This window comes from Vanessa tameamea, chromosome 12 (assembly GCF_037043105.1).
Source record: "Vanessa tameamea isolate UH-Manoa-2023 chromosome 12, ilVanTame1 primary haplotype, whole genome shotgun sequence".
In the NCBI taxonomy this organism is placed as follows: Eukaryota; Metazoa; Arthropoda; class Insecta; order Lepidoptera; family Nymphalidae; genus Vanessa; species Vanessa tameamea.
Window position 1 is genome coordinate 12,147,409 of NC_087320.1, and position 26,933 is coordinate 12,174,341.

Here is a 26,933-nt window from a genome sequence, read left to right on the forward strand (position 1 = left end):
ACCAAAGCTTTGTATTCTATTCAACCGATTTCAAAAAAACGATATGGTTATCAATTATAATATTGTTTTTAAAAACTTTTATTTCAGGACTAATTTTTTTATGATTTGATTTGGTAAATATATTTTTGTTCGAGAGTGTATACTTTTGATCCAATGAAAATTTGAAGTCGTTTAATTATTGTTAAATAAAATGTTAGTTAATTTGTGTTAATGAGAAAATAATTTGGTCATGTCGATGTGAACGGCGCTTAGTAAACTGGTTAGTCGTTTCATTCAATGGCTAATTTAACTAGTTGGCTGCGACATTTATATAACTATTACCCAGATATACTCAATTTATTAATAATCACTATAATTTCGGATGTCTACAATTCAAACTTTAACGTTTTAATTACACTACGTTAGGATCTTGACTAATTAAGTGTTTTTATTTCAATGAGCCGACGTCATCGCTTAAATTAGCACCAGCAACATTTCATAACCTGTTATATAGTTTTTTCATTAACTCCGAGCTGATCCAGTGAACACGTGGATTTGAGATAAAGGTCGCCAGTTCAAATAGGGGCAAGTACCTCTGATTGATAATGTATTAGTATAACTATTAAGTTATTTGTATTATGTAAGTACTAATTTATTAACCACGTTATTATTATATCAAAGATCTCCAGCATAGACCCCATTGATACATGGCCTACTGTCAAATATATAAAAAACTTTGACAAAGACAATTTTATTACGTGTTATTTAATTTTAATATTTAAATTTAAGTTGAAAAAATTAGTGATGATTAATTTGAAGTAGTATTAAGAGAATCATTTGAATTCGGTTCTTTTTTCGTTTAAATTCCTCTTATCAAAAGTTAGCAGGAAAGCAATAAGACCGCCTTTATACGAGAGAAAAGTTGCGTTAAGAAAAATTTTCATTAAATATAATTTTTAAATTATCATTTAGCTCTTCGTATACATTATACATATGTTTATTTTTTATTTCGTTTATGTGATTTTGTATAAATTTTAATTCATAAACATGTTAATAGATAAGTCAATTGCTTTTTGTGTATAATGTATGCGTTTCTATACCCTTCGTCCAATTGAATTGATAATAGCAGAATTTTCACAGTTGTTGACGCGGGCCCAATAGTTTCTAAAATCGTTCCAGTATCGGATATTTGACATAATATTTAAAAAGTGAATGCAGCCATGATGGGTTCTAGCCAGCTACAATATGATTAAGAGAATAAGTTACTTTCTTATAGGTATAACTTATAATTAAAGTAACTTAAATTTTGTGAATAATATCTTTATAGCAAACGAAATCGTATATCTTTGAAAAAGAAACTGTGTTATTATATGAGTTTTTCAAGTCAATCTGCGGGTTTTTGTAATAATGTCAATCTGATGTGGTTCAGTTTTAGTGCAGCTTGAATGGATCAGGGATTCAAACCTCGAACCTCGGGATCTACAGCCGTATAACCTAGTCACGAAACCAACGAGGTATACATATACTTTGACTTAATCGACATTTTAATATTATGGATTATGTTATAATATTTTACGTTACATTTAAATGACAAGATTAATATCTATTCAAAATTAATTGTTTGACCTACGCACAGACGGCTGTATCAGTTTTGCCTTGAATTAATAAATTGATTTAATACACACGTCAATTGATAATAATCAAACAGTTTCTGACATATTAGGAAAATTACAGCCTAATTGAGTTTTAGCATTTAAATATAATTGAAATACAAATAGCTACTTAATTAATATGTTTATTTTTAACAGATTTAATATTCTAAGCTTTATCAACTGTTTCTTTTTTAGTGACGTTATTTGTTGAGGAGTTCTGATTTGTTTCGGGAAGACTCCGGTTCCTTTCGTTATGAAACAGAGGCGTATAATGTCGATATTAATGTATGAAATCATAGCGTAATTAAAGCAGAATTTTTAAATAGTTTTAAACGTTTCCATCTAAGTACATTCATAAACGAGGAGACGTTTTATAGCAATGTCTTAATGAGAATACTACTGAACCAAAATATATGAACTTATAAATTTCAAAGAAGTTTAGTGTAATAAATTATTATGTAAACTGTTGTGCCTTGTTTTAAATTAAAAATATTGACGTTACTGGCGAAAATTCTTCTTGAAATAGCAATATTAAATATTATTGGAGCTTAATTAATTATAATTATCTTTTTAATCTATTCCTAATGGTGTAGACACATGGATCTTAACACAGGCTGCGTGTTAGTGTTCTTACGAAGGTATCAAGTAAAAAAAACTTGAGAAACATCCCGTAAATATCTCATTTCTGGACAGAGTCTCTTGAGGAGACGAGTTGAAGCTAAACCTACCACACTACTCCGATGAAGGGTTTTGGAGAAATTGTCTTACACATGGATGTTTCCTTATGATGTTTTCCTTCGCCGACGAAGACTTTGTGAATCATAAAGACTAATTGAGTACATGAAAACTCAAAAGCGCTTTGTCGAAATACCAAATATAAACTCGTGATACGTGGTTCAAACAACCGGGAAACACGGGCTCAAATCGCAAAGCCTTTGAGTATTTATCAAGCTTATATTGAGTTTTTATTATAATCTATTTTGTGCAATCCATGAATTCGTTGGGCCAGAGCAGAATAATGGAATAAGCTTCAAGATTTTTTCCCAAAAGAAGAGATAGTCTCAGTTCAGCAGTCGTTTATAGACTGTGAATTTTTATTTTATTTGCTCATCGTGTTTCACATATAGGGTACTTTTGATATCAATATTGAAAGAATGAAACCTACGGGATACCGTAAACAAAGTTTACACAAATATAGACGCATCATTAAATCAATATTCAAATATAATATGCATTAAAATACAATGAAATAATTATATTAATAAAATAATGAAATGCCATATTATTATTCTAATTAAATGTCCGTAACATTTAATGTCATGAAAAAAATAGTATGTAAAGTTATTTATCGAGGAATCCTCGACATTTCGGGACTACGGTACTTCACAAGGGGATCCTCGATAATCAAGTTACATTAGTGGAAAATTTGTTTAGTAATACTGTTGTGAGTGGCAGACTTTGGAGAGAAATGGAGAGTATGTCTGATTGGTATGTAACGGCCAATATTTATATATTTAAAGTAAAACTAATCTAATAAATAATAATGAATGCGCTATGCATTCATTATTATTTTAAAAATTATTTATATATTTCATAACCCGTGATACTTTTTAAAATACCTAAATACACATATCGAATTATCTTAAATAGAGTTATTTTGTTTATTTTATCTATATTTGTATGTTATCAGGTTTACGTTTAAACAAATATAATTATATTATTATTTCTTATATATCCTATATTTTTAAATGCTACTGTATGAGTTAAGATAAAATACATTAGTTATTTGAGTTCGTATCTTGTATAAATCTAGTTATATAATTTAAAACGACTATGTATAACATATGTATATAATAATAATACTAAAGTAATACCTGTAAATTATCGAATATAGGTAATTCCCTGTCGAAGTTTACTTAACTTATATTTACTGTACTTAGTTAATCACAAAATAGATCAAGACTAACTCACCGGCAGGTTTGGGTACATTTCTCTTGACTTGCATCCACTTATACGTTGGCACGGCCGAGTGTGACGGATGAGGTTGATGACCAACATGATGGTTTTGCATCTCTCCGTCCCGAGGGAATCCGTCTCGTAACCCTACGAACTCTTCCTTTGGGGAGTAAGGATCGAACTCCCCGCACGGCAGTGGGGAGCCGGCGTGGTTGTATTGCAAGCTGGAGTCATCGACAAAATGCATGTTGTACTTCGTCTCCAAATAGTGATTGTCCAGTTTGTGTTCGTGCATGTGTATTTCTTCTGGTCTGGGTAACTCCTCCCTGTGCTTGAACGCTTCAGGGTGCGGTGGTAGCGTGTGTATTGGGTAGTTTTGCTGCAGTTCTCCATAGTCCAAGTTTGTGTAACAGAGTCCCGTGTCTGTGCTTATTACTGGAGCTGGCTCGTGTGTCGCTTGACCATGGATGATGGGTTCGTAGTAAGGTGTTGGCTCATAGTACCCTTCGTGGTATCCTTCGTACGGTGGCTGATACGCCGCTCCTTGCTGATAGTACTCCGCGTTGTACCCACTCTGCTGATTGTTGTACATCCCGACGTCCATAGTCATCATGTTTGTCACGCACCGTGTCTATCGATAATGATTTTACATAACACACATCACTACGCGAGAGCGTGAAGCGCGGTCGTCTCCGTCTCGGAATTCGCGATTAAATTTTAAACGGGCTAGTGCTGCGCCGTACTCGTGTTGTATCGATCGTCCGCACGTCAGGTGAACCGACGAACACTGAACGCGTTCACGTATAACGAAACAATTTTTCTCAACCGCGCCTAAAATTCGGATCTTCCGTCTCTATCTCACGCTATCGGAAGCGTTGCGATCGACAGGGACGGAATTATCTCGTCAGTGATGCGACACGATAAGCGGATAAGAAACGTGATTTTATGGAAAGACTCGTCGAGCGTCACGGTGTAAGGGCTCGTTAAGACATTCCTCGGGCGCCGGCGGTGCGACTGAGCTCGTCGCTCGCGAACAGGTAGAGCGGTGTTCTGAAAACTTGGTACGAGGGCGTGGTTTAGAAGTGGGGCGTTTATGTAGGGATCGCTACGACCAATCAGATCTTTGGTTTTAATTCTCCATTTTGTATTGGTCCGAGCGAGATAATAGTTGCAAATCTGGGAGGCTGGATGCAAGTTATAGTGTTTTTTTTTATTTACTTCGTATCGTGTTGAATGCTCCGGGTGTCCGTTTACGCGAAATGCTTCAATTTATTCTTGTGACGTAAATCGATTTCAAGGTGTGAACAGCTACCTTTTTCTCCTTTATTATTAGTGTTGCAGTTTCTATATATTTATATTTCGTTACAATCTTTTGTCGAATTGTATCATGCGAGATTATTTTTATTGTAAAGCTAGTCACAAAAACTCTTACATTGTTTCGAATGGATGTTAACCTCTTCGATATTTAAAGGGTTTTATGTTTTTAAATTATTTTAAATACAGAGAAAAATAATAATTGGTAAGTGCATATTAACATAGTGATTATAAGCAGTCATAGATATATTTTAAAATTTGTTTTTTATGCTTGTATATATGTATTTTATTTACATAAGAATTATTAACATTCAGTCATTAAATATATACAAATATGAATTAAAAATAAGTACTGTACAAATCCTGACCGCGTGGAATGGTGGCAAGAATGCTAGCAGCATTTCCCCGTTGAATCGAAATTCCGATCCTCTGGGCAAAAAACGAACCAGCCCTCCTGTCACCAGTGGAGGCAATAAGGCGATGTGTTATACTTTTGATGAAGCTTTTTGCACCACTACTCCTAGGGCCAAGATGGGCCAGTGGGACAAAAAAGTAATTAACACAGAATTATTAATTATCTTAGGGACTGACTTTATTTATTTTATAGGCGGACGTGGTGGTAAGTGGTCACTAAAGCCTATAGACATTGGACCAACGGATTTATACATTATACGAATCATAGAAGTATTAATTTCTTGGTTTTTTTACACTATAGTTAGTAAAAGTAAGCTGAATGATATCTAATTTCGATAAGATTAAGGCATGTTACTTCTGTTACGTCCTGGTAATCCTTAAATGAAGGTAAAAAAGAAAAAGTAACATCCCGTAAATGTCCCTCTGAGAGGCTAAGGCCTCCTCTCTCTTTGAGGAGAAGGTTTGGAGCTAATTTCACCGAGCTGCTCTAAAGCAGGTTGGGGGATACACATGTGGCAAAATTTCATTAAATTTAGGCAAATGCAGATTTCCTCACGATGTTTTCCTTTACCACCCAGTGACCAAAAATTATAAACAGAAATTAAGTATATGGGAATTCTGCGGTCAAACTCGGCTCATAACTTAGACAGGTCTCTTAACCCATACTCATTTGAGGAGTCACGGGTGCGGGAACTGTCCAATAGTTCCCTGGCTAATCGTTAAGTTTGATAAGAATAAGACACGGAATCGTAAATATACGTTGGCTTATATTTACGAATCTTATGATATCATGAACTTTAGGTTTTAAAGGTGAAACTATCTGTAAGATAGTTACAGTCAAAAAATCTATCACCGCTTCGGCAAGAAATACCTATGTACATATAAGTACCGACAAAACCTCACTTAGTGGAATATGTATATTTAGGTATTTTTTTATTAATAATTCATAATTATTGATAGTGAATATTTAATCACCAATATTTCGTTTATTCTTTTAAATGTAATCACATTGATTTCCTTGAATTATAAAATCGAAATTTTAAAATTGGTGTTTTAAAATTGCTAGGTACTTACATGTTAGTTAGAGTATTTGTTAGTTGATATTCAGTCAGAACCACTATATCTTGTACTTTTTGACAGAATTTCAACGACTCAAAGCATTTAAACTGCGCAGGAGATATTAACAATAGTGTGCAAGAAAAGTTTGCAGATACATAGATGCACATCATTCCTTGATTTTTATATTCCTGCGGGCTGACCAGCCGACTCAATCGGAGAGTCACTGAGGTACCGGAGTGTTCACAGCCAAGTTCTGATCTCCGGGTATGTTACTAAGAATTTATTTTCCTTAATTTTTATGAAACCTCATTGAAATACCTACTGTACGAAAATACATTCCTAAAGATATCTAAAAATTTGTCGTTTTGATTGTTTTTTTAATCTTGACATTAATATGATTTCGATTGTTAATGGTAAAAATATCATAGCACCGAATGGAATACCGAATTCAGGCGAATTTTCATAAGTTTTACTTAAAATTAAGTTTTATACGGTTACTAATGATTTGTCTTCTGCCGACTGTAAGCAAATTGGTATTAGAAATCGGCGAATAGCTTTTCCCTTGCTACACAATCGTTATCACTTAACCAGTTAACTTAGTGGTGTCAACCGGCACGAGTCTGCGTAAGGCATTTAAACTAGAACATTCCATTTCATTATAGACAATTACTATATGATATAATTAATTCGAATTATTATGAACACTACACACAGCAGTAATTAATGATGATGTCGTGCCGACCGATTTCAGCCACTACAGCCAATTTCAAAGGAGACCAGCCAAGAACGCAGGACATATTACAGTGCAGAAATGTGCGCGCAAACACAAGTGTAATCTCTATTCCCAGACTCTCAAAATCCCCAAAATATTTTAGCCCCAGGATTAACGTCTTTACTTTTAAAGGCGCGGGAGTGTACACAATGCAACTTCCAAACTACGAGCTTTTACTGAGAATTTTATGATAGAAAAATCTAATAAATTTTCGAACCCAGGACCTTGGTCTCTGCGGCAATATAACCACTAAAGTAATGAGGTAGTCAAATGATAGTAATTAATAGTACACTTGAAGGACAAGAGTCAAACTTAGGATGCATTGTAAAGACGCCAAACGAATAAATAGATAAGGTGACAACTGATTTCTTCTGCCTAGAGTATTTCTCTTGGTGATCGAACGATGTGCGAACTAGTAACTAATATCGCTAGTAAAGGAACAGGAGTAATGACAAAAGGCACCTACGTCACAAGATTGATATTTGTGTAGTTGAACATATGACTATTTAAAACTGCTTGACCTGACTTGAATGAAATATATAACTGCATTATTTTGGTATTTAGTGCTATATATTTATGAATCATTCAGAATTTATTCTCCCAAATAGTGAGAACCAGTGTAATTATAGGTGTTTTGGTGGTGTGAGGAATGCACTGCGTTTATGCGCTGTTAATTTTACGATCAGGTTAAGATATTAAGTAGATATTTTTCACAATGCTATGTCTTTTCAGGTGGTTCCCACTGTTACTGTAATACCATAAACTCAAAACACATTTATTGAAGGTTCATCACGATAAATCATCATGTTCTCCAATAAAATATTATTAAAAACGTAATGCAGTGTTAACACTTCCTAAAGTGAGCATCAAAGGTCTTGCCCTTTCATAACAATCAGCAAAGCGATTCTCTAAGAATTCAAATCGCATGTCAATCGTGAAATGTTGACGACCAACTTATGGTGATACGCCATTTTGATACGTGTGTCCTATAAATTGAATAATTGCTATAGTCGATGTATACGACATTCTAACTCTAACTTTTAAATCTTCCTCATCACATTCTAACTTTGTACGCTCGTCTTCTGCGGTGAGTTTGGAGTTTCTTCTTACGAAATGCCTGAATAATACGAAATCGTAGCTATGTCTGTGTGATTAATTTTAAATTTTACCAAATAAGAATGTTGACTTGTGCAGGAAATGGCTGTTCCCTGAGTGCAAAGCTATAGGAGTTCGGGTAAAACAGCATATATTTAAAATTATTTAGTTTTTTTATATAAAATATGGCGCTCATTCATTATATTTTAAAGCCGTTATTATATAATTAAAATATATTATAAATGGTAAAGCAGGTATATTTCAAACTTACGACAATTTTACAGTCTTATATTATGTTTTTATGTTTAATGTCAAAATAAATTTACATAAACAAATATGAGTAAAAATTTAACATATTACATATGCATACAATGTTTGAGCTTTGATTATGTCGTATATTAAATATGATTGTACTAGACTAAAATATCACAACGTGAAAGCGATAAACACTAAGCGTATCATAATATCATGTACAAAGCCTTCTCATCTCCATTGCAATTGGTATCAAGACGTGCAAGTTTGAATTGGGAACAAAAGATGATCATCTAAAAAATCCGTAGTATATTGTTTTTTAATATAATATCAGTGAGGACGGGCATTTGAACTAGCAGTTAAGTATACCGCTTATTAACATTGGCGCTGTAGGGAACATTACATCGCTAATACGTCACAAAACTTTGGGTGCTGAAGATATTATATCCTCTGTGCTTGTAGAGAGTTTTATCATTTAGATCGAAAGACAATAATACTTAGTATTGCTTGTACAAAGACGAGCTTGCCCAATGTTCTAACCACCAAGTGTTATCTGCTCTTCTCCAATATTTGAAATATCATACAAATAAAATTATATTATAGGTACCTTGAAAGTCAACAAGTAAACTAATTCCACGCTTTATCTTTACTAATATTATTAATTCGAAAGTAGCTCTGTCTGTTTGTCTATCTGTAAATGTATCTTTATATTGCTAAATCATTAGACGGACTTTGATGCAAATTGGTATGAAACATGCTTGAACTCGAAGAAAAGAGGCATATGCCTGACGACTTGCCTCGAACGTGAGCAAAACCGCGTGCGATAATTAGTTACATATTAAGAACACAAATACCAAAGACACAAAGACCTTTATTCTTTCCACTCAAAGATAACAGAAAAACGGAACACATTTAACCATAGACCGAATTTAATTGTGTCATCCAACAAGCCGTCCAATTTTCTCAACAATGACAGAAATGAGATGATTCCAATCTACAAAACCAATGCTGAGACCTGAGCTATGGACATTACCACACGAACTGCAGACAAGATAACGACACAGAATAATAAAACAAACCTTGTTACAAACGAATAAGGTTCTAATTTAATCGTTTAATAATGACGTCTTGATGACGGTTGCTTAAAACACTATCAGCAAGGAGTTCTTATATCAAAGCGATAGAGTTTAAGGTTGTGTGGCTGCGACAGTTTATAATAGAGGGTATTTTAATGAGGTTGGACGTGTTAATGCTTCAGACGAGACAGATAACGTGGTAACAGATGATGGTAGTGATGTGAAATGATTAGTTGTGTCGATAATTTGTTGACTCAGTAAACGATGTAGAGATTGTTAAGTCGTTTCGTTATTTGCAACTACTTGATTATCACCATTGAATAATGTATATATATAGTGTACTTATATATACATATAGTGTACTTATTAAAGTTAGAAAATATTTTAATTTCGTTATGTCTTAACATGTTTGTACTGGTTTTTGTTATAAATACAGAAATCCTTATCGTTTAAACGATCTTGCCTTTAAGAGTGATAAAAAAAACATTTTAGCTACCTTAACATGTAAGTATATAACGGTATAAAAGCATTATAAATTATTTTATTTAAATTGATTGCTCGACTTGAAGATAGTGAAGTTTAAAGCTTAGGGTTCGAAGTACACGTAATCCCCTTAATCGATAAAAATCTATCGACAATACATTCCCCTAACCACTCCGTATTCAATTAAGTTGTTGAGTGCTGTAATCTATCTCTGTCTATTCTCAAATAAACATATACTGTCATCTCATTCGCACACCAACGGAAGCACTCGTTATGAGCCAATGATCATGATAGGGGCAGTGGCGAAGGGTTACAATTATTGCTTTTTTTTTGTTTGAATGCAATAAGTAATACCTACGGCAAATACTAAATTGTGATGTTTTTGCGATTGTTAGAACGAGACGGTTGATCATGTTGTTACATTCTAGCGTTCTTTTAATGAATAACGCTTCCATTTTGGTTTCACAATTATTCTACAGTGTGGGAAATGTAGATTATAATACAAGAAATTAGATTATTTATATATAATCCTCTTCTTGACATGCACAACATATTTACATTATAGATTTTTAATAAATGTTTGGGATGCATTAGGGGATGTCAATAATTACGTTCGAATGTGTATGACGATGTGGCTGATATGACGACAAATCCCGAGGTTCCGAATTAGCATCCCGGGTCGGATCAGCAAATAATGATTGAGTTTATTCTGTTTAGGAATTATTATATATTCCCTTGTTTTAAAAATCATACATGTTGGTCCCGTAATTTAGGACCAGTGTTATTTTTACATTGTAATATATTTTGTGTGATAGTTTCATTGTAATTTGTCATCGTGGCTGAAGCCCAGGATTAATAAGTGTAAGAGGATTCCTGTAAGTATATTACCTAAAACTATTAATATTTTAATAAATAAAAATAAATAAAATAAAATAGCCCTTAATGCTGCTTCTTTTTACAATAAATTGATACATGCCTTCTTGTTAAAAACTAAATATATATTCTAATTCTAATTTGTATTAAAGTGATCGGCAACTGGTTTCTTTAGTGGAACAGCTTGTCTATCGACAAAGGCCTCCTCTAAAGATTTCCACGTATTCCTGTCTCTTGCTAATCGGCTCCATATTGGGCCAGCTATTTTTCGCAAGTCATCTTCCTATCTTTTGTTTTGTCTGCCTCTACTTCTTTTTCCATCTCTTGGATACCATTCTGTTACTAATTTACTCCATTTTTCTATATTTTCTCTCGACATATGCCCCGTCCAACGCCATTTGAACTGTCTGTAGGTTGTGTGTGCATTTTTAAATTTGGTCTTTTTCTTAATTATTTCTAGTTTTACTCTATCCCTCCTTTTTATACCCAAGATGCTTCTTTCCATCGAATTTTGGCAGACTTTTAATTTATTTTCTTGTAAATCTGTTAACGCCCATGTCTGGCACACGTATAGTGAGCATGGTATAATACATATTTCGTATACTTTCTTCTTTGCTGTCATTGGCATATCTTTATCCTTAAATATTTCCTTAAGAGACCAAAACTTTTTCTAAGTATTAGTTATTCTTCATTCTATTTCTTTATTCATGCTGCCATCTATAGATATAAGTTGACCCAAGTATATATATTCATTTACATATTCTATATGTTCGTTATTTACTAAAAATCAGTTCGTTGGGTACTGCCTGTTGGGAATTCGTCATAATTTTGGTTTTCGTTATGTTCATTGTCAGGCCGGCCCTTGCGCTTTCGTCGTATAATTGCTGTAACATTATTTTCAGAGTTCTTGCGTCCTCTGAAAATACAATCAAATCGTCTGCGAAGCGTAGGTGGCTGAGATTTTTGCCATTTATATTGAGGCCATTTTTGGTCCAGTTCAGATTTCTGAAAATTATTTCCAGCACCGCTGAAAATATTTTAGGTGATATCGGATCTCCTTGGCGTCCACCTCTTTTAATAGGAAACTCACTACCCGCAGATTCAAGTTTAACTTTTGCTGTACTCGCTGTGTATACATTTTTAATTATTCGTATGTATTTTTCTTGAACCCCTTGCCTGTTCAGAGCGTCCCATATATAGTTATGTTCCAATGTATCGAACGCTTTGTTGAAGTCTACAAACCCTATGTAATATGTTTTATTGTATTCACTATATTTTTGTAGAATTTGTCTGAGAGTGTGGATGTGATCTATAGTAGAGAATTTACTTCGGAAACCAGCTTGTTCCTTAGGTTGGTTTTCATCCAATGTATTGGTGATTCTGTTTAGTACGATTTTCGAAAATATTTTATAAATATTGGACATTAAACTGATCGGCCTGTAGTTTCCTATATCGCCCTTGTCTCCCTTCTTATGCTGCAGTATGATTGTTGATTTGGTCCAATCTTCCGGGATGGTTTCCGTTTCGAGGATTTCATTGAACAAATCTGTAAGTCTATCCATGGGCCATCACTGGTAAAGTAATTTTTAATAGCTCGTTTGTTATTAAATCTGATCCAGGTGCCTTATCTAGTTTTTGGGATTCGATAGATTTTATTGTTTCTTCCTTTAGAATTGGCTCAATTTCCTCTTTATTTGCTGAGTTATATTCCTCTATAACTTTGTAGTAGTCCGTTGCAATTCCCAGTATTTCTAATCTTTTACTGGTCTTTCCCCTGTCTTTATTTTTCATATTTGGAATCCAGTCCTTTTTGTAGTTTAATTATTTTATTGCCTTCTTTATTCCTCCTGTTTTTTCTATATGTTTTCTTAATGTTGTTAACCTTTTTGCTTTTCATTCTTTCCTGAGTTTATTAATTTCCTTACTTATTTCTGCTATCTTTTGAGAATTATTATTATTATTATTTCCTTGTTGTATAAGTTCTTTCCGTTCTTGTAATAATTGCTTGCTTCTCGATGATATCTCTATTCTACTAATCATATTTACTTTTTTAGTTTCTAACTTTAATTGTTGGAGTAGATTGGTGTATTTTTCTTGAGTCGATACACATTCGTTTCCTTTTTCCCCACTTTTCAAGGATATGTCGAGGTTGTTCAGAAGTAAATCAGTATCACCGGTGCATTTAATGGCTTTAAAACTATTGTGGAATTTTCGTGCTCTTTTAGCACCCTGATAATTTTGCTCGAACCATTCTATGATCTGAGTTGAAATTGAAATCGTTTATGACAGATAGATCCTTAAAAGCTTTTATACCGGCCAATAGGAGAGATCCAAGTCCATTTCTTTGTTATTTTCTTTTTATAAAAACTTTAGGATGCTTAATTTATTTACAATAGCAAAAGACACTACCCGAGATCCGTTACTACTTCTATTACCAAATCTATGAATTCCTACGGTATATTCTTCTCCATTCTTCTGTTTGCCAATCTGTCCGTTAAAGTCTCCCATAACTATTACGTTTTTATGTGTATTTGCAGTGGTCGATTGTAGATCTTCGTAGAATTTTTCGACTTTTGTTAAATCTTCTTTTCTGTTTGATTCGGTAGACGAATACGCCTGAATTATAGACCATAATTGTTCTTCCTCTCCATCTACAGGTAATTTAATATTGAGAAGTGCTATCCGTTCTGAGAATCCTTTGAGATCTTGTATGTATATCGTTATATCGTATTCTTTTTTTATTTTCTATCTTTAGAGGGTCTTGGTCATTTTCCCCCACGAGGACCAGTCGGCTTGGGGGAGTTTGGTGGTTTCTAATTAAATGGTTTTCTGTATTAAGTAGTTGTGTTTTCTGGTTGCCGATAGTTAATTGTTATTGCCTATTATTATCCGCCGTATAGGAAGAGAGAGAGTTGGATCTGCCTCTCATGACATCTAAAGCATTACGCCTATTGTCTTGTGATGGCATCCAGGTTTGTTTCTTAACTTTTGTATTGTCTCGCAGCGATGAAGATATTTCTCTTTTTCTTTTTTCCTTGGTTGCATTATTTTCCTTTACCACAAGTTCGTCGTATTTCAGATATGCGAAATTTCCTTTATTTCTTTCTTCTTTCAGACTAGTTTGTAACAATTTTCTCTTATCCAAAACTTCTTTAGTATAATCCTCTGTGACATATATATCTTTGAGATTCTTCCGGACTTTCATTATCTCATTTTTCTTCCATGCATTAACAAAGGAGAGCATAACCTGTCTCGGCTTTACACTTGATTTTCTCTTACCGATGCGATAAATGTTGTTTATTTCAAAAGCCTCAATATTTATATTTATGTCTTTATTGAATATTTTTTTCACCTTTTGTATTGGACCAGACGTAGGTTCTTCTTCCTCCTTTAGTCCAAAAATAATAATGTTCTTTTGCTTCTTATCTCTTTTCAAATACTCAATCTCATTTTCAAGTTTATTTATTTTTCTTTAAATCTTTGTTTTCATCTATACTAGGTTTTATTTTTTCTTCTGTTTTCTCCATAATTGAATTTGTTATAGACTCTTTCAGCTCAACGGTCTGTTTCTGCATTTCGATTTTCATTTTATCAAACAAAATTTGAAATTGATCATCCATGTTCAAGTTTTAATTTATTTTCGTAAAATGGAATGCAGCCGTAGAAAGGTAATTTTTAAGCTGGCAACACCGATTCGATGAATGTCATTGACAATATCAACCTGACAGTATTGCTATGACGTATGATGTTTCTAATAATACTGTGTGTAAAAAATCTACCCTCAATCCGGTAACCGTTGGTTTCTTACTTTGTTGTGATATGTTCTATTTTCACGTTAATCACGCCAAAGTCAATATTTCCACAAAACCGCTGCACTTATAGTTATGTTTTTCAATACTCGCTGTGTCCGATAATCCGTAAATGTTTTTTAATTACATTAAGTTTGGGGACTACACTACAACTGTGTTTACGCTTCGAGCATCGGAACCGGATTAATATTTTAATTTGTAATTATTATGCATATGAAACTTAAAAAATAATATATGTATGCATTGCGTTTGATGTATGTACCTACTCTAAATAAATATCAGAGTGTCTACTGAATTTGTTATCGGTTCTTCTTAATAATAAATCGAAAGGGAATAATCTATTTGAGCATGATAAAATTTAACCTTGCATTGCCTTATTTAGATTTTAACCAATCAGGATGAATTCCATGAATAATTACTTGGTGGTAGGGCTTTGTGCAAGCCCGTCTGGGTAGGTACCACCCACTAATCAGATATTCTACCGCTTAACAACAGTACTCAGTATTGTTATGTTGCGGTTTGAAGGGTGAGTGAGCCATTGTAACTAAAGGCACAAGGGACATAAAATCTTAGTTCCCAAGGTTGGTGGCGCATTGGCGATGTAAGGAATGGTTAATATTTCTTACTGCGCCTTTGTCTATGGGCAGTGGTGACCACTTACCATCAGGAGGCACATATGCTCGTCCGCCAAAATATGCCATAAAAAAAAATAATAAAAATATAATCTATACGATGTCCCTAGCAATCTAAATTAACAAGTTGGCATATTGCAAATGATTGCCAAATGTTGTTTAATTTTTTATGATTTAATATATTTTGAACACGTAACACTCGAGACAATAATATAAGTTCGTTGCCCGCGATATATGAACGTGCTTAATCGAACAAAAGTATCATAATATTTGATTCCAATGCCATTACCTTCCACCCACTCGCATTATCTTAGGAAAAAAAAACGAGAAAGCATTAACGAAACGAAACCTTATCGCAACTGGACAACCGCCCTGACAGACGACGTCTCTATACACCAAACAATGCCCTATCATTTTACATGCTATTAAAATCATTACGAGCAACGCAATTTAAACTCTAAAACTTTGAACATATAGTTTAATTTTGTTCGACTAAAATGTAATTTTAAATGTGCACGATTAATATAATATAGCCTTTAATTGATTAAAATACAGTTCATATTTTATTAGCAGCGATGAAAACGAAACAAACAAAAGAGGGTCGTAAGTACATTATAATTTGTCGATAGAGTTTTAGCTTTGCTAGTTTGAATTAGGGTTGAAAATCGAATGGGTTTTGAATTAAAAGGGTTATTAGTCATTATTGAATAAGCATATCATAGTGTTGTGACGTGCCGTTTGATTAATAATGGAGGTAACATGTTCAGTGGGTTTTTTGAGTAACGCGTAACGCTCTCTGGCCGATATCGTTGTTGACTTTTTCTTTATCGCATTTTTAAATATATTTCTTTTTTATTATTTCTGTCAACCTTATTACCGACCTGGTTTGTTTGAATACAACTCGAATCGTTCCACTGGTGTTTTTGAAATGGAGTTCCTTATTGCACGTACACTCCAGACACTTGGCGAATGACAGCTACTACGAAATAAATGTGACACTGCGATCACAAGAAGATTAAAAAAAATATTATTTCGGATATAAAATTTACAATTAAAAATTAAGTATACTTAATAAAAATAGAAAAAAATAGACAAAAAAAAAACATGAAGTTATCTTTACAAAAAATAATAATAATGAGAAAAAAAATAACTTAAAAACAGTTCTACCGTTTAGATTCTAGTTAGGTTCCAAAACCTACCTCGATTTTCTAACGTTGCGACGGGATGTGACAATTTTTTGCATTACGTCATAAGATAAATAAACATAAAATAATATTAATTATAATTATCACGAGATTTGTGTATTATACAATAATACAGCACATCTAAGGAAATAAATCTGATTGTTTTAACGTTTTCATTACTAATATTGTAATATTGTAATATTTACTTCAAATGCTTAACTTATTTCAGTGTGCCTATTATTTAATACAGATTGTAATTCAAATCAAATTACAATATACTTCATTCGAGTAGGCTCCTGCAGGCGTTAATCAGTTAATTATGTTACACGAATAAATGGAAATATACTTATCACAATTATATAAAGTAGATTATGTTCCCTTATTAAAACAAAAGTCATATATATATTTTATTCATCTTATCTAGATATAAGCAGAGAAAGGGGAGGGATCTCTCCTTTATTGTAACATTTCAGACGTTATAGAGCAAAAACAACGGATTTGACTGCTAGCGAAAGCTCAAAATCGAATTATACATTACATCCCTAAGTCATCGACTATCACAGTCCCCGTCGCATAGACTTGTAGATCTGATAAGTTGTATGGAGTGAAATAAATAATCCATTCATCCTGTAAATGTACCATTGCAGGCAATGATGTCATCTGGAGGAAAAAGTCTTTCATCAGATTGCTCCAAGCACGTGATAACTTAATTATTTTAGCCTGGACGCGCAATCGGTCTGGATCGTTTCGGCAACCAAACAAAGATTTCTATATATTTTTATATCGCTGACAAATGTTTTTGACGTTCAATGAAAACCAATGATTGACGACTCCCTTCGCTATAGGAGTTGAGACATCTTATACATAACATAAACATACATAATCAGCCTGTAAATTTCCCACTGCTGGGCTAAGGCCTCCTCTCCCGTTGAGGAGAAGGTATGGAGCATATTCCACCACGCTGCTCCAATGCGGGTTGGTGGAATACACATGTGGCAGAATTTCGTTGAAATTAGACACATGCAGGTTTCCTCACGATGTTTTCCTTCACCGCCGAGCACGAGATGAATTATAAACAAATTAAGCACATGTAAATTCAGTTGTGCCTGCCTGGGTTTGAACCCGAAATCATCGGTTAAGATGCACGCGTTCTAACCACTGGGCCATCTCGAGATTGATTTGAGACATCTTAGCAAAATAAAAAATAAAATGTTTTTTTTTTATTTCTAGTCCTCATGTCAGGGTATTTTCAGTAACTTACCAGTGGTTTTGAAATATTAAACTTGGATTGCTATAATAATTTTATCCCACAGTGAAAATTTTTATCCGCTTTTAATGCTACGGTTGCAGTGACCACCTGGTGGCGTGTTATCCTTATTTATCTTCCTGTTATCGACAAAAAAATGTTTATTCGTTTTTAATATTTGAAGTAATACCGTAGTATAATTCATGAGAGAAACGTAACCCGTGACACAACAAGTCAGCCGGTTATCTCGTACTAAGACGGATGACGCTGAGGATAACTCTCCAGGGAGAAGTAGGTTTCGTAAATTTTTAAATTTTCATTTTTATTTTTTTCATCTGACAAAGTTTAAAGCTAAAATGTCTTTAATGTTTGCATTACAATATTTCGGAAAAAAAATACGATAAAAAAAGTTTTTATAAGGATGATAATGTCCCATGAACGATTACGATCATGGCGGCTATTCTCAACTGTACCTAGGCTGTCTACAACTCTAACTAGGCTGTCTAGTCAACTAGGCAATACATATTATAGCGGATAAGTTTGTGCGCCAACATAGGTTCACTCTTATAATCCAATGCACAGTTCTTAGTCTAACTACTTTTCGTCCTTTCCAATAAATGGAATCAAAAATCCTGCGTACTTCCAAACTCTCGGTAACTTTGTTCACCCATCTCGGGATTTATATCCAAGCCGGAACTGATCAGCAGCTATCTACTAGTTGGTCTAGTAGAACTGATTGATCGAAACAGTTTTCTTATGTAAGTCGAAACCGTAATTTACTGCCTAGCTGTTGTTTAATTATATCTAGCATCGAAATCTGCCTAAAACATTCAATGTTATCATAATCCGTCTGAGATTAAATCTTTTTTTTACTAAAAATAATTATGATATAAGTAAAATTTTGAAGTGTGACAGATTGTTTTTTTTTTAATATGATATGCATTGGGAATTAATAGATTGAAGATAATATAATAGACTAGCTGAACCTGCGGTTTTACCCGAGCGAAAATTATACAACACAAACTTCCAATCCCCGCTTTACCGTCTTAGGGGTGGAGTTTAGTAAAATCTGTTCTTAACGGATGTCTACACCCTATAAGGAACCTACTTACCAAATTTCAAGTTTGTAGGTTTTATAGTGTCTGAGGTTTCGTGATTAATCAGTTAGCGGTATTTCGCTTTTATATATTTAGATTAAATCAAAGCTTGAAACAAAGAATTTCTTTAACTTCCACATCGGGTGGATTTTAAACGCTGAAACGTGTCTTATTAATCAAGTTGCTGATGTTTTTTTAAGGCTAAGATAACTGGTCTGGGTACACAAGTCGTGTAATATACAGCCAAATATTTGTTTTGTTGTATTCCAGTTTTGAAGAATGAATGAGTGAATGTAATTAAAGGCACAAAGGGCAATATTCTCAGTTGCCAATCCGTTGCATTTATGGTGTAAATGATCACCATTTTTAACAGTGCCAATGTTCTATTTATCTGAAACATATCCTATATTGACAGTCTGACTTTAAATTAATGGAACCTTATCATTTTGAGTATATAATTACATATGAGTTAGAGTTTGAGTTTTTTTTTATAATTTCATTATTCACAGACGTTTTATTATGCCTTACATTATTATACGAAACTAGATGACCCAGTAGTTAGAATGAGGCGATCTTAACCGATGATTACGGGTTCAATCCTAGGCAAGTATCACAAAAATTTCATATGCTTAATTTATGTTTATATAGCGAGGAAATCTACATGAGTCGGATGAAAGTTACATGTATATCCACCGTCCTGCATCGAATAAGCGTGGTGGAATAAGCTGCAAAGAGTTTTCATTAACAGGCTGGTACTTTTAATATTCACATTTTTAGACTTAAATATGTTGACTTTGACATAACGTACTCAAAAATTCCGACTAGTAGACGGATGATCTTAGATATCAACAATAACTAATCGTTAACAAATTCATCTCCAGATAACGTACCGTATATTGTTTATTAAGTTGTATGTACAGCGTACACCCTATGCCAGCTGCACTCTTCCCACGATCAGTTTTACAATTTAACGACGCCATCACAAAAAGCCGCGTATCTCGCGATAAGCCGTTCAAATATTTACCTATTGATTCCTTCAAAACAATCGCCGACGTTATAGATAAAGCCACCGTGTTCCGCTCGATTCTACTCCGAGATTAAATAGCTTCGTAGTCATTATTAAGTCACGTCAAATTTATTTTTATTTTCAATTTAGTTAAAAATTAGGTATGTATTGCAACGTCAAGACACGTGGATTGTGAAATAGTATTTCCATTATACAAAATGTATGTACCTAATAATTAGTTAATTGATATCAATAGACATAAGCTCTTTTAAATATAGTAAGATTCTAAGAGGACTGGAGTTATTCTGTAAAAATAATCTCGAAACTCACTGCAAACATATTGTTTTCTCGTATATCACTTTCTGACATTTCACAATCGTGTTCATTATAATTACAATATTTAAACAATACACGTAACAGAATTACCAAAGACGATTGTCCACATTTCATGAGATACGAGTGAGTTCTTGCAGTATTAAATTATTAGATAGATAGATAATAAAAGTCTAGATTTCTCTTTTATGTACGCGGGTGAAGCCACGGGCGGAGTATAGCATTATAATAAAATTAATATTACTTTAATGATGCTCTCCGATTTTTTTTTACAATATCACAAAGTAAAAACCTAATTTCATAAATTAAGCAAGTATGCAATTGTATAATTAGTTCGATATATGTCTTACTAGTTACCGCCTGCGGCTTTGCCCGCGTGTTAGGGTGTTGCAGGTATTAGATACAAAAAAGCAGCGATATCTGTTGCTTCATAACAAATTCGATTCAGTGGTTCAGCCAAGAAAGTTTCCACATACAGACAGATAGTGTTACTTTAGCATCTATAATATTAGTATAGATTGCTTCCGAACCGGTGGTAACTTTACGTTCAATTAAATTTATAAAATGACCATTCAGACATGCTCGTAACAGTCTAATTACTCATACATAAATTATATTTGATTATTAATTTTATTCGTATCAAATATTTATTATCTAACGGTTTCATTCTAGAATTCATTAACATTTTCATTTGCGTCACTTCCGTTCAGAGATTTTAAAGATTAGAAGGAGCAAGCCGATAATATTTCTGTAAAATATTTATTGAATCGACGGCGGCTTCGTTCGTCCATACTTAAATTATTTGTCCTGAATTACTTTGGTCAACGACTGAGTCTAGAAAGCTCAAACTTGGAATATATGTTAATTTTATAACATAAGCATGAAGTTTCAACAAAGAAAAAAAAAACAGTCAATTATAAATATCTTTAACATTTGGTAACTAAATTAAAAAATCGAAATCAAAATATATTTTATTCAAGTAGGCTTATATAAGCACTTTTGAATCGTCATTTAACAAATAATATTAAGTAAAGCTAACACACGAAGAGAGGTCCATATAATGTTTCATTACATTTCATTTTTGTACAATATTTGAATTCATGTATATTTTATCTATAATAAATATTAGTTGGGATGATTTCTAAACAGAAATACTTGCATACCTTAATCACAGATCAGGGACTGAATTCAAATTCGTAAGCATTTATTAAGATCTGCGTATTGCCGTAAAGTCAGTCGTGTAAATCATATTGTTAAATGAGGCTTTCACCCTTGATCGTTAACCTTGAACTGTCAAAAGTGACAACTGTCACAGTGACAGCAGCTGTCAGTCGTCGCTCGTGACGGAGCGCTGAGTGATTAATTAGTGGAGCTAATTGATTTGACGTAATGTTTTAACTCGTTTAACGTATGGCGGCGCAGACTTTAGACAAGTCAGTGGATTGTTGTAAACATTCAGTCATCAGCAGACTAATTTTACTGAATTAACCATTGGATTTAAAAAGAAAAAAATCTGGCAATTGTTTTATTTATCAAGGTTATGTTGTCTGTTCAACGTGTAAATAATGTAATAAAATTAAATGAAAATATAAATAACCGTTCAAAAATTTGGCGGAATTTGTGCAATTCAAATAAAAACTCAAACTCAGAAGGACTACCTCAGACCTATAGTGAATCCAACGTACAATAAATCATACTATACGTACTATAATATACTATACATACATACATAATATGCTATACTATACTATACGTATTAAAAAATAGTTGTTGATTGCATGCAAATAATCTATTACAATAAAATAATAATAACTAATATGTACTTTTGATTAATGTAACTTTTTTCTTTTTCAACACTGCTGTAATTACAAATTTAAACATGGCCACTTTAAGTTTTTAATAAAATAAACATTGTAAATGAAGATGAGGGGAATTTGTGTGTTTAGATCGACTTGTCACTTAATTGATGGTTCAGCGAGCAACTTCATCACGTAGTCTTCACGAGACGCTGTGCGCGCGCACCATAAAAAATTTACTCTCAACATATTTTCATAACGTGACTAAAGAAATTTAACTACAAAAAATATATACACAGACGGATAGAGAACCTCCTTATTTGAAGTCCATAAAAACGAAATATTTTGTACTCTCGTTTATATTTTTTGATTCCATTTGATCGGCTCTGATACCTGATATGTTATTAAAACAATAGTCTATTATTTTGTTAAGTTTCTATTTCGATATACTCAAATAATCTAGACTTTTCTTAGTGATGGTGAGTCCTCCTGACCCATTTCCTAGAATAGTCTAGATCCGAAATTTATTTTAGGGCACCAGTGTGTGCGCAAAGGTAAGTGCAATGTACTCTCACTGTAATAATTCGTTGGGACGAGCAATGTTATAAGTCTGTTAAGAGTTCAAGCATAGGATCAACGACTTTACATTATTTCCGAATGTTTATAGCGCTACCTTCTCCTAGGTGATAAACTCGAGATAGTATTGTTTGCTGATGATACTTCTTTAATTTTTAAAATAAAAAGACGTCTTTCAATATATGACGATGTGAACAATGCTCTCTGAAATAGTACATTGGTTTAGTGTTAATAATTTAATGTTAAATAGTAAAAAGACAAAATGTATTAAATTCACTGCTCCCAATGTTAGATGTGTTAACACTAGTGTACTTTTAAACGGGGAAGCATTAGATTTTTTAGAATCAACAGAGTTCCTTGGTATGACAATAGACTCTAAGCTCCAATGGGGCCCCCATATAAATAAATTGGCGAGTAGAGTTGTACTGCAGAAGAGGGCTATTCGTGCAATTTATGACCTGGGCTCAAAAGATTCGTTAAGAGGTAAATTTAAAGAAATTAAAATAATGACTGTCGCTTCTCAATTTGTTTTTGATAATGTTATGTATGTACGCAAAAACATAAATGATTTTCCCAGAAATTGTGACGTACATTCTATTAATACTAGGAACAAGAATAAACTTGTTACTCCAAGTACCCGATTAATATATTTAATATAATTAGACACAGGGTTAATAACTCTTGTTTGGGGCAATGTATACGTTTTTACAACAGGATCCCAGAAAACGTTCGAAATTATTCAATTATAAAATTCAAAAGAATCGTTAAAGAGCTTTTGTGTGCTAAAGGATTTTACAACACTAATGACTTTTTAGTTGACTGCACACCTTGGGAATGAAATGATCGCCTCCAGGCTGTTTCAAATAGCTAAAATATAATTATTATTGTACATGCAAAATGAAAAAAATATATATTCCGCTGAGTTCTTTCGCCGGTTCTTCTCAGGTCCGAGGTGTTAAATTCCGAACCGGTGGTAGATTTTTGACAATCAATAAGCAAGTGTAAACACTTCTATATTGAATAAAGATTTTTGACTTTGACTTTACCTAGTTCTACACTTTAACCTACTATTGAGAGTTTCCCAAGTAAACGCTAATAACTTTATTATCCAACCGAGCCGGGTTTTGAACCCACGAACTCGGGACTTACAGCCTTACAAATAAGCCGCGGACCACCAGCCCTGCTCATAGAGATAGGCGGAGTAAGAAATATTAATAATTCCTAACCACCCCTTACACTAGTTTAGTTCTAAGTAATGCTGTTTAGTGGAAGACTATGTTATAAGTAGTATACACCCTGGACAGATTGCAGAAAGCCCTGCCAACCCTGAATGGTGGCGTATTGACGGTGTAAACGTCAGTTTTGCTTCAATTCAATTCTTAGTTTAATTGCTTTTAGTTGTGCCGACAGGGCACAGATTATTTCGCCAATGTCACGTAGGATGGAGAAGACACGAGAGAGATTGATCGGTACGGTTGAGGAAACAAACTCAATTAAATTTTGAAGACTAGCATAGTAGTAGCAATTTCCTTGTTAATCCTTAACCTAGACCAACACAAACATTAAGGGTTAATAATAAGGTAAATTAAAAATAATTGTTAGTACTCTAAACTATATATATTAAAATATAACACTCAATTGGACTATTCATAACTTCATTTTATTACATTTAATATATTTACATAAAAAAGAACAAAATGGACTAAACACAAACGTCAACAAACATTCAACATTTATAGGGCGAGGGACTTTAGGAGGGAGAATGTCGTAAATGGGATGAAGAAGTTTAGGACAAAGGAACAGGGTATGGGTTGCGGAACCTTCGTCTAGGCCACGTTCACACAGCGAGTGATCTCGAACTCTTCAGTTTTGCTCCTTACAGTGACAGTGTTTATGACAGATGACGTCCACTTACCGTCACGACTATAGGTTGTTCGTCTGCTTTTAAAAAAAAATAAACAAAGATGCTTACAAAGTTGTAGGCGTCAGCTAATTAATAAAAAAATAAAATAAAAAACAGAAACGCGTACTCGATACACTCGTATCGAATCAAACTTGTCTGCTTGTTTTATCAAAGATTCTATAGATATATTTCTTGTCATAAACGTAAATCTCGACACAAGAAATCACTTTAAGAACACTTATTGGAGTATTTGTATATGTTAACTAGCTGTGACACTCGACTTCGTACACGTTCAATTAAGAAAAAGTTACTATTTCCCCAGTGTAAAGTTGAAATTATAAAAATAAAACTAAAAGAGGACTCTTATCTTTATTTTCTATGGCATCGGTAGGTGGACCTGCATATGGACCACTGGATGATAAGTGGACATCACGGGCGATAGGCATTAGCGCCTGATTAATTTTTATTTCATTTATTACATAACCCTTGGAACTGAGATGTTACGCCCTTGTTTATGTAGTTACACAGGTACTTACGTCATAAAATAATCTTACATTCCAAATACTTACGGTAGTTAAAAATAAATTATGAATATTGATAAAAATTAAATATATGTAGAAATATACTTGAATAATCTGATTTTGACTCTATTTGATTTTATTATATTAAAATGATGTTAGCAAGTATTAAAGAGTACCTTGTACAAAATAATAAAATAAAAATATTGTGGAAATGTAATTTTTATTTAATATATTTTCAAATTGAATGTCGAATTTTTAATGATTAAATTTGCTTTCTTATCAGCAACGCAAGTGTGTAAAATTTTAGCTCGTTTCGTTGAAACTTGTTTACAATTCGGTTTGTTAAGTAGACACACGCATACAAACGGGTTGAGGAAATAATTAATCCCATAATTGTGTTACTAATATTTAAATGATTAATAAAAAAATATTACACTAATCAGTCAGTTATAGAAATGATATCATATACATAAATAATGAATAGGAAAACCTCATTACCCTCATCGAAGTCGCAGTCGGATAATAAGCCCGTGCATTACTAAATCCAATTACAAGAAGGTCGTTTGAGATTCAAGATTATTTCTGTGGTAGATAAGATATTTATATTGTAAAAATCACGAACTCAAATATAATTTCTGTGTAGTCGTCATTATCATACGTTATCAGTTTCGAGTGTTGACTTCCTAGATTATAGCTTTTATTTTGTTATGATAAATTAAAATGTTTGATAAATTACATTTGGGGTGATGTGTTTGTCGATTGACACCGATTAATTTACCTCACCTCCGATGACGTTAAACATTCTACAATTATCATTCAAAAACGTACAAAAACATTACAAAATTTGGTATTTTATAGTCATAGTAAGGTTGTGATCTCTTATACGAGATATCCGTTTAAAGTGTCACACCGTACGCCGCGTCACGATGCTTAAAATATAAATGTAATGTTCTGTAAATGATCTAGACTTCAACATAACGATGATAAAGTCCAGAAAACTGTATCCAGCTCTGTTATTTTCAACAGTTTAATACAACCACAATATTTATGGCTTATCGTTTGCTACTTTTCGTTTGATAAGAATTATAATCGTAATTATGTTAAACTAGTGACCCGCCCCAGCTTCGCACTTCGGGTGCAATGCTGATACTAAATATGCATTAGAATGTCTTCCAACGTTAACAGTCTTACAGTCATTAGACAATACAAACCGCTATGACCCTGCGTTTTAAATCTGTAATATCTTGGAAAATTTTCATTTAAAATACATGCAGTAAAGGGCTATATTGATCTATATTAAATGCAAAATGTATTTAGGGTTCTAAATTGGATAAGAATTAATGATGTATTGCTTAAAATCGCTTCGAAAATAAGCCATTATTTCTCGTAAAAAGTGAAGGCTAAAAATGGATATTGTGGATTATCCATGGTATATAAGACATATCCAACCATTGCGGGATTTTTTGAAGACCTTTTTAAGGTATACAATACTGTAGTACATTTTTTTGATCTATCTAGTAAGATACAGCCAGCGTTTGCAATGTAAACGCAAAAAATACGTTTATTTATGACATCACTTTCGAAACCTCTAGAATTATCAGTGTTTCTCTACTATATTGTGCATGTATTATATAAACTTTTCTCTTGAATCAATCAATCTGTAAAAAAAAACCGCATCAAAATCCGTTGTGTAATTTTAAAGATCGAAGCGTACACAGGGATAGACAGCGGTTTATCTTATACTATGTAATGATATAAACGTGCGGTTTTCCTCGCGCGAAATTTATAAAACACAAACTTCCAATCACCGTTTTACCCCCTTAGGGGTGGAGTTTCGTAAATCCTATCAGGAACCTACCTGCCAAATTTGAAGTTTGTAGGTATTATAGTGTCTGAGATTTCGTG

The 26,933-nt window shown here is 33.3% G+C and overlaps 2 protein-coding genes across 2 annotated transcripts in view; both read right to left on the reverse strand.

Annotated features, from left to right (window-relative positions):
* Positions 1 to 4,606, reverse strand: part of LOC113402350 (homeobox protein Hox-D11a-like) — a 44,265-nt gene extending 39,659 nt beyond the window's left edge. Inside the window, exon 1 of the mRNA XM_026642572.2 lies at positions 3,603 to 4,606. Coding sequence (XP_026498357.1) covers positions 3,603 to 4,200 — 598 coding nt within the window. The 5' untranslated portion in view covers positions 4,201 to 4,606. The remainder of the gene's footprint in view (positions 1 to 3,602) is intronic.
* Positions 4,607 to 13,797: 9,191 nt separating this feature from the next.
* Positions 13,798 to 14,545, reverse strand: LOC113397398 (ERC protein 2-like). The gene is given in 2 exon segments (XM_026635718.2): positions 13,798 to 14,395; positions 14,397 to 14,545. Coding segments are annotated over 2 exon segments (747 nt in total).
* Between the last annotated feature and the right edge of the window lie 12,388 nt (positions 14,546 to 26,933).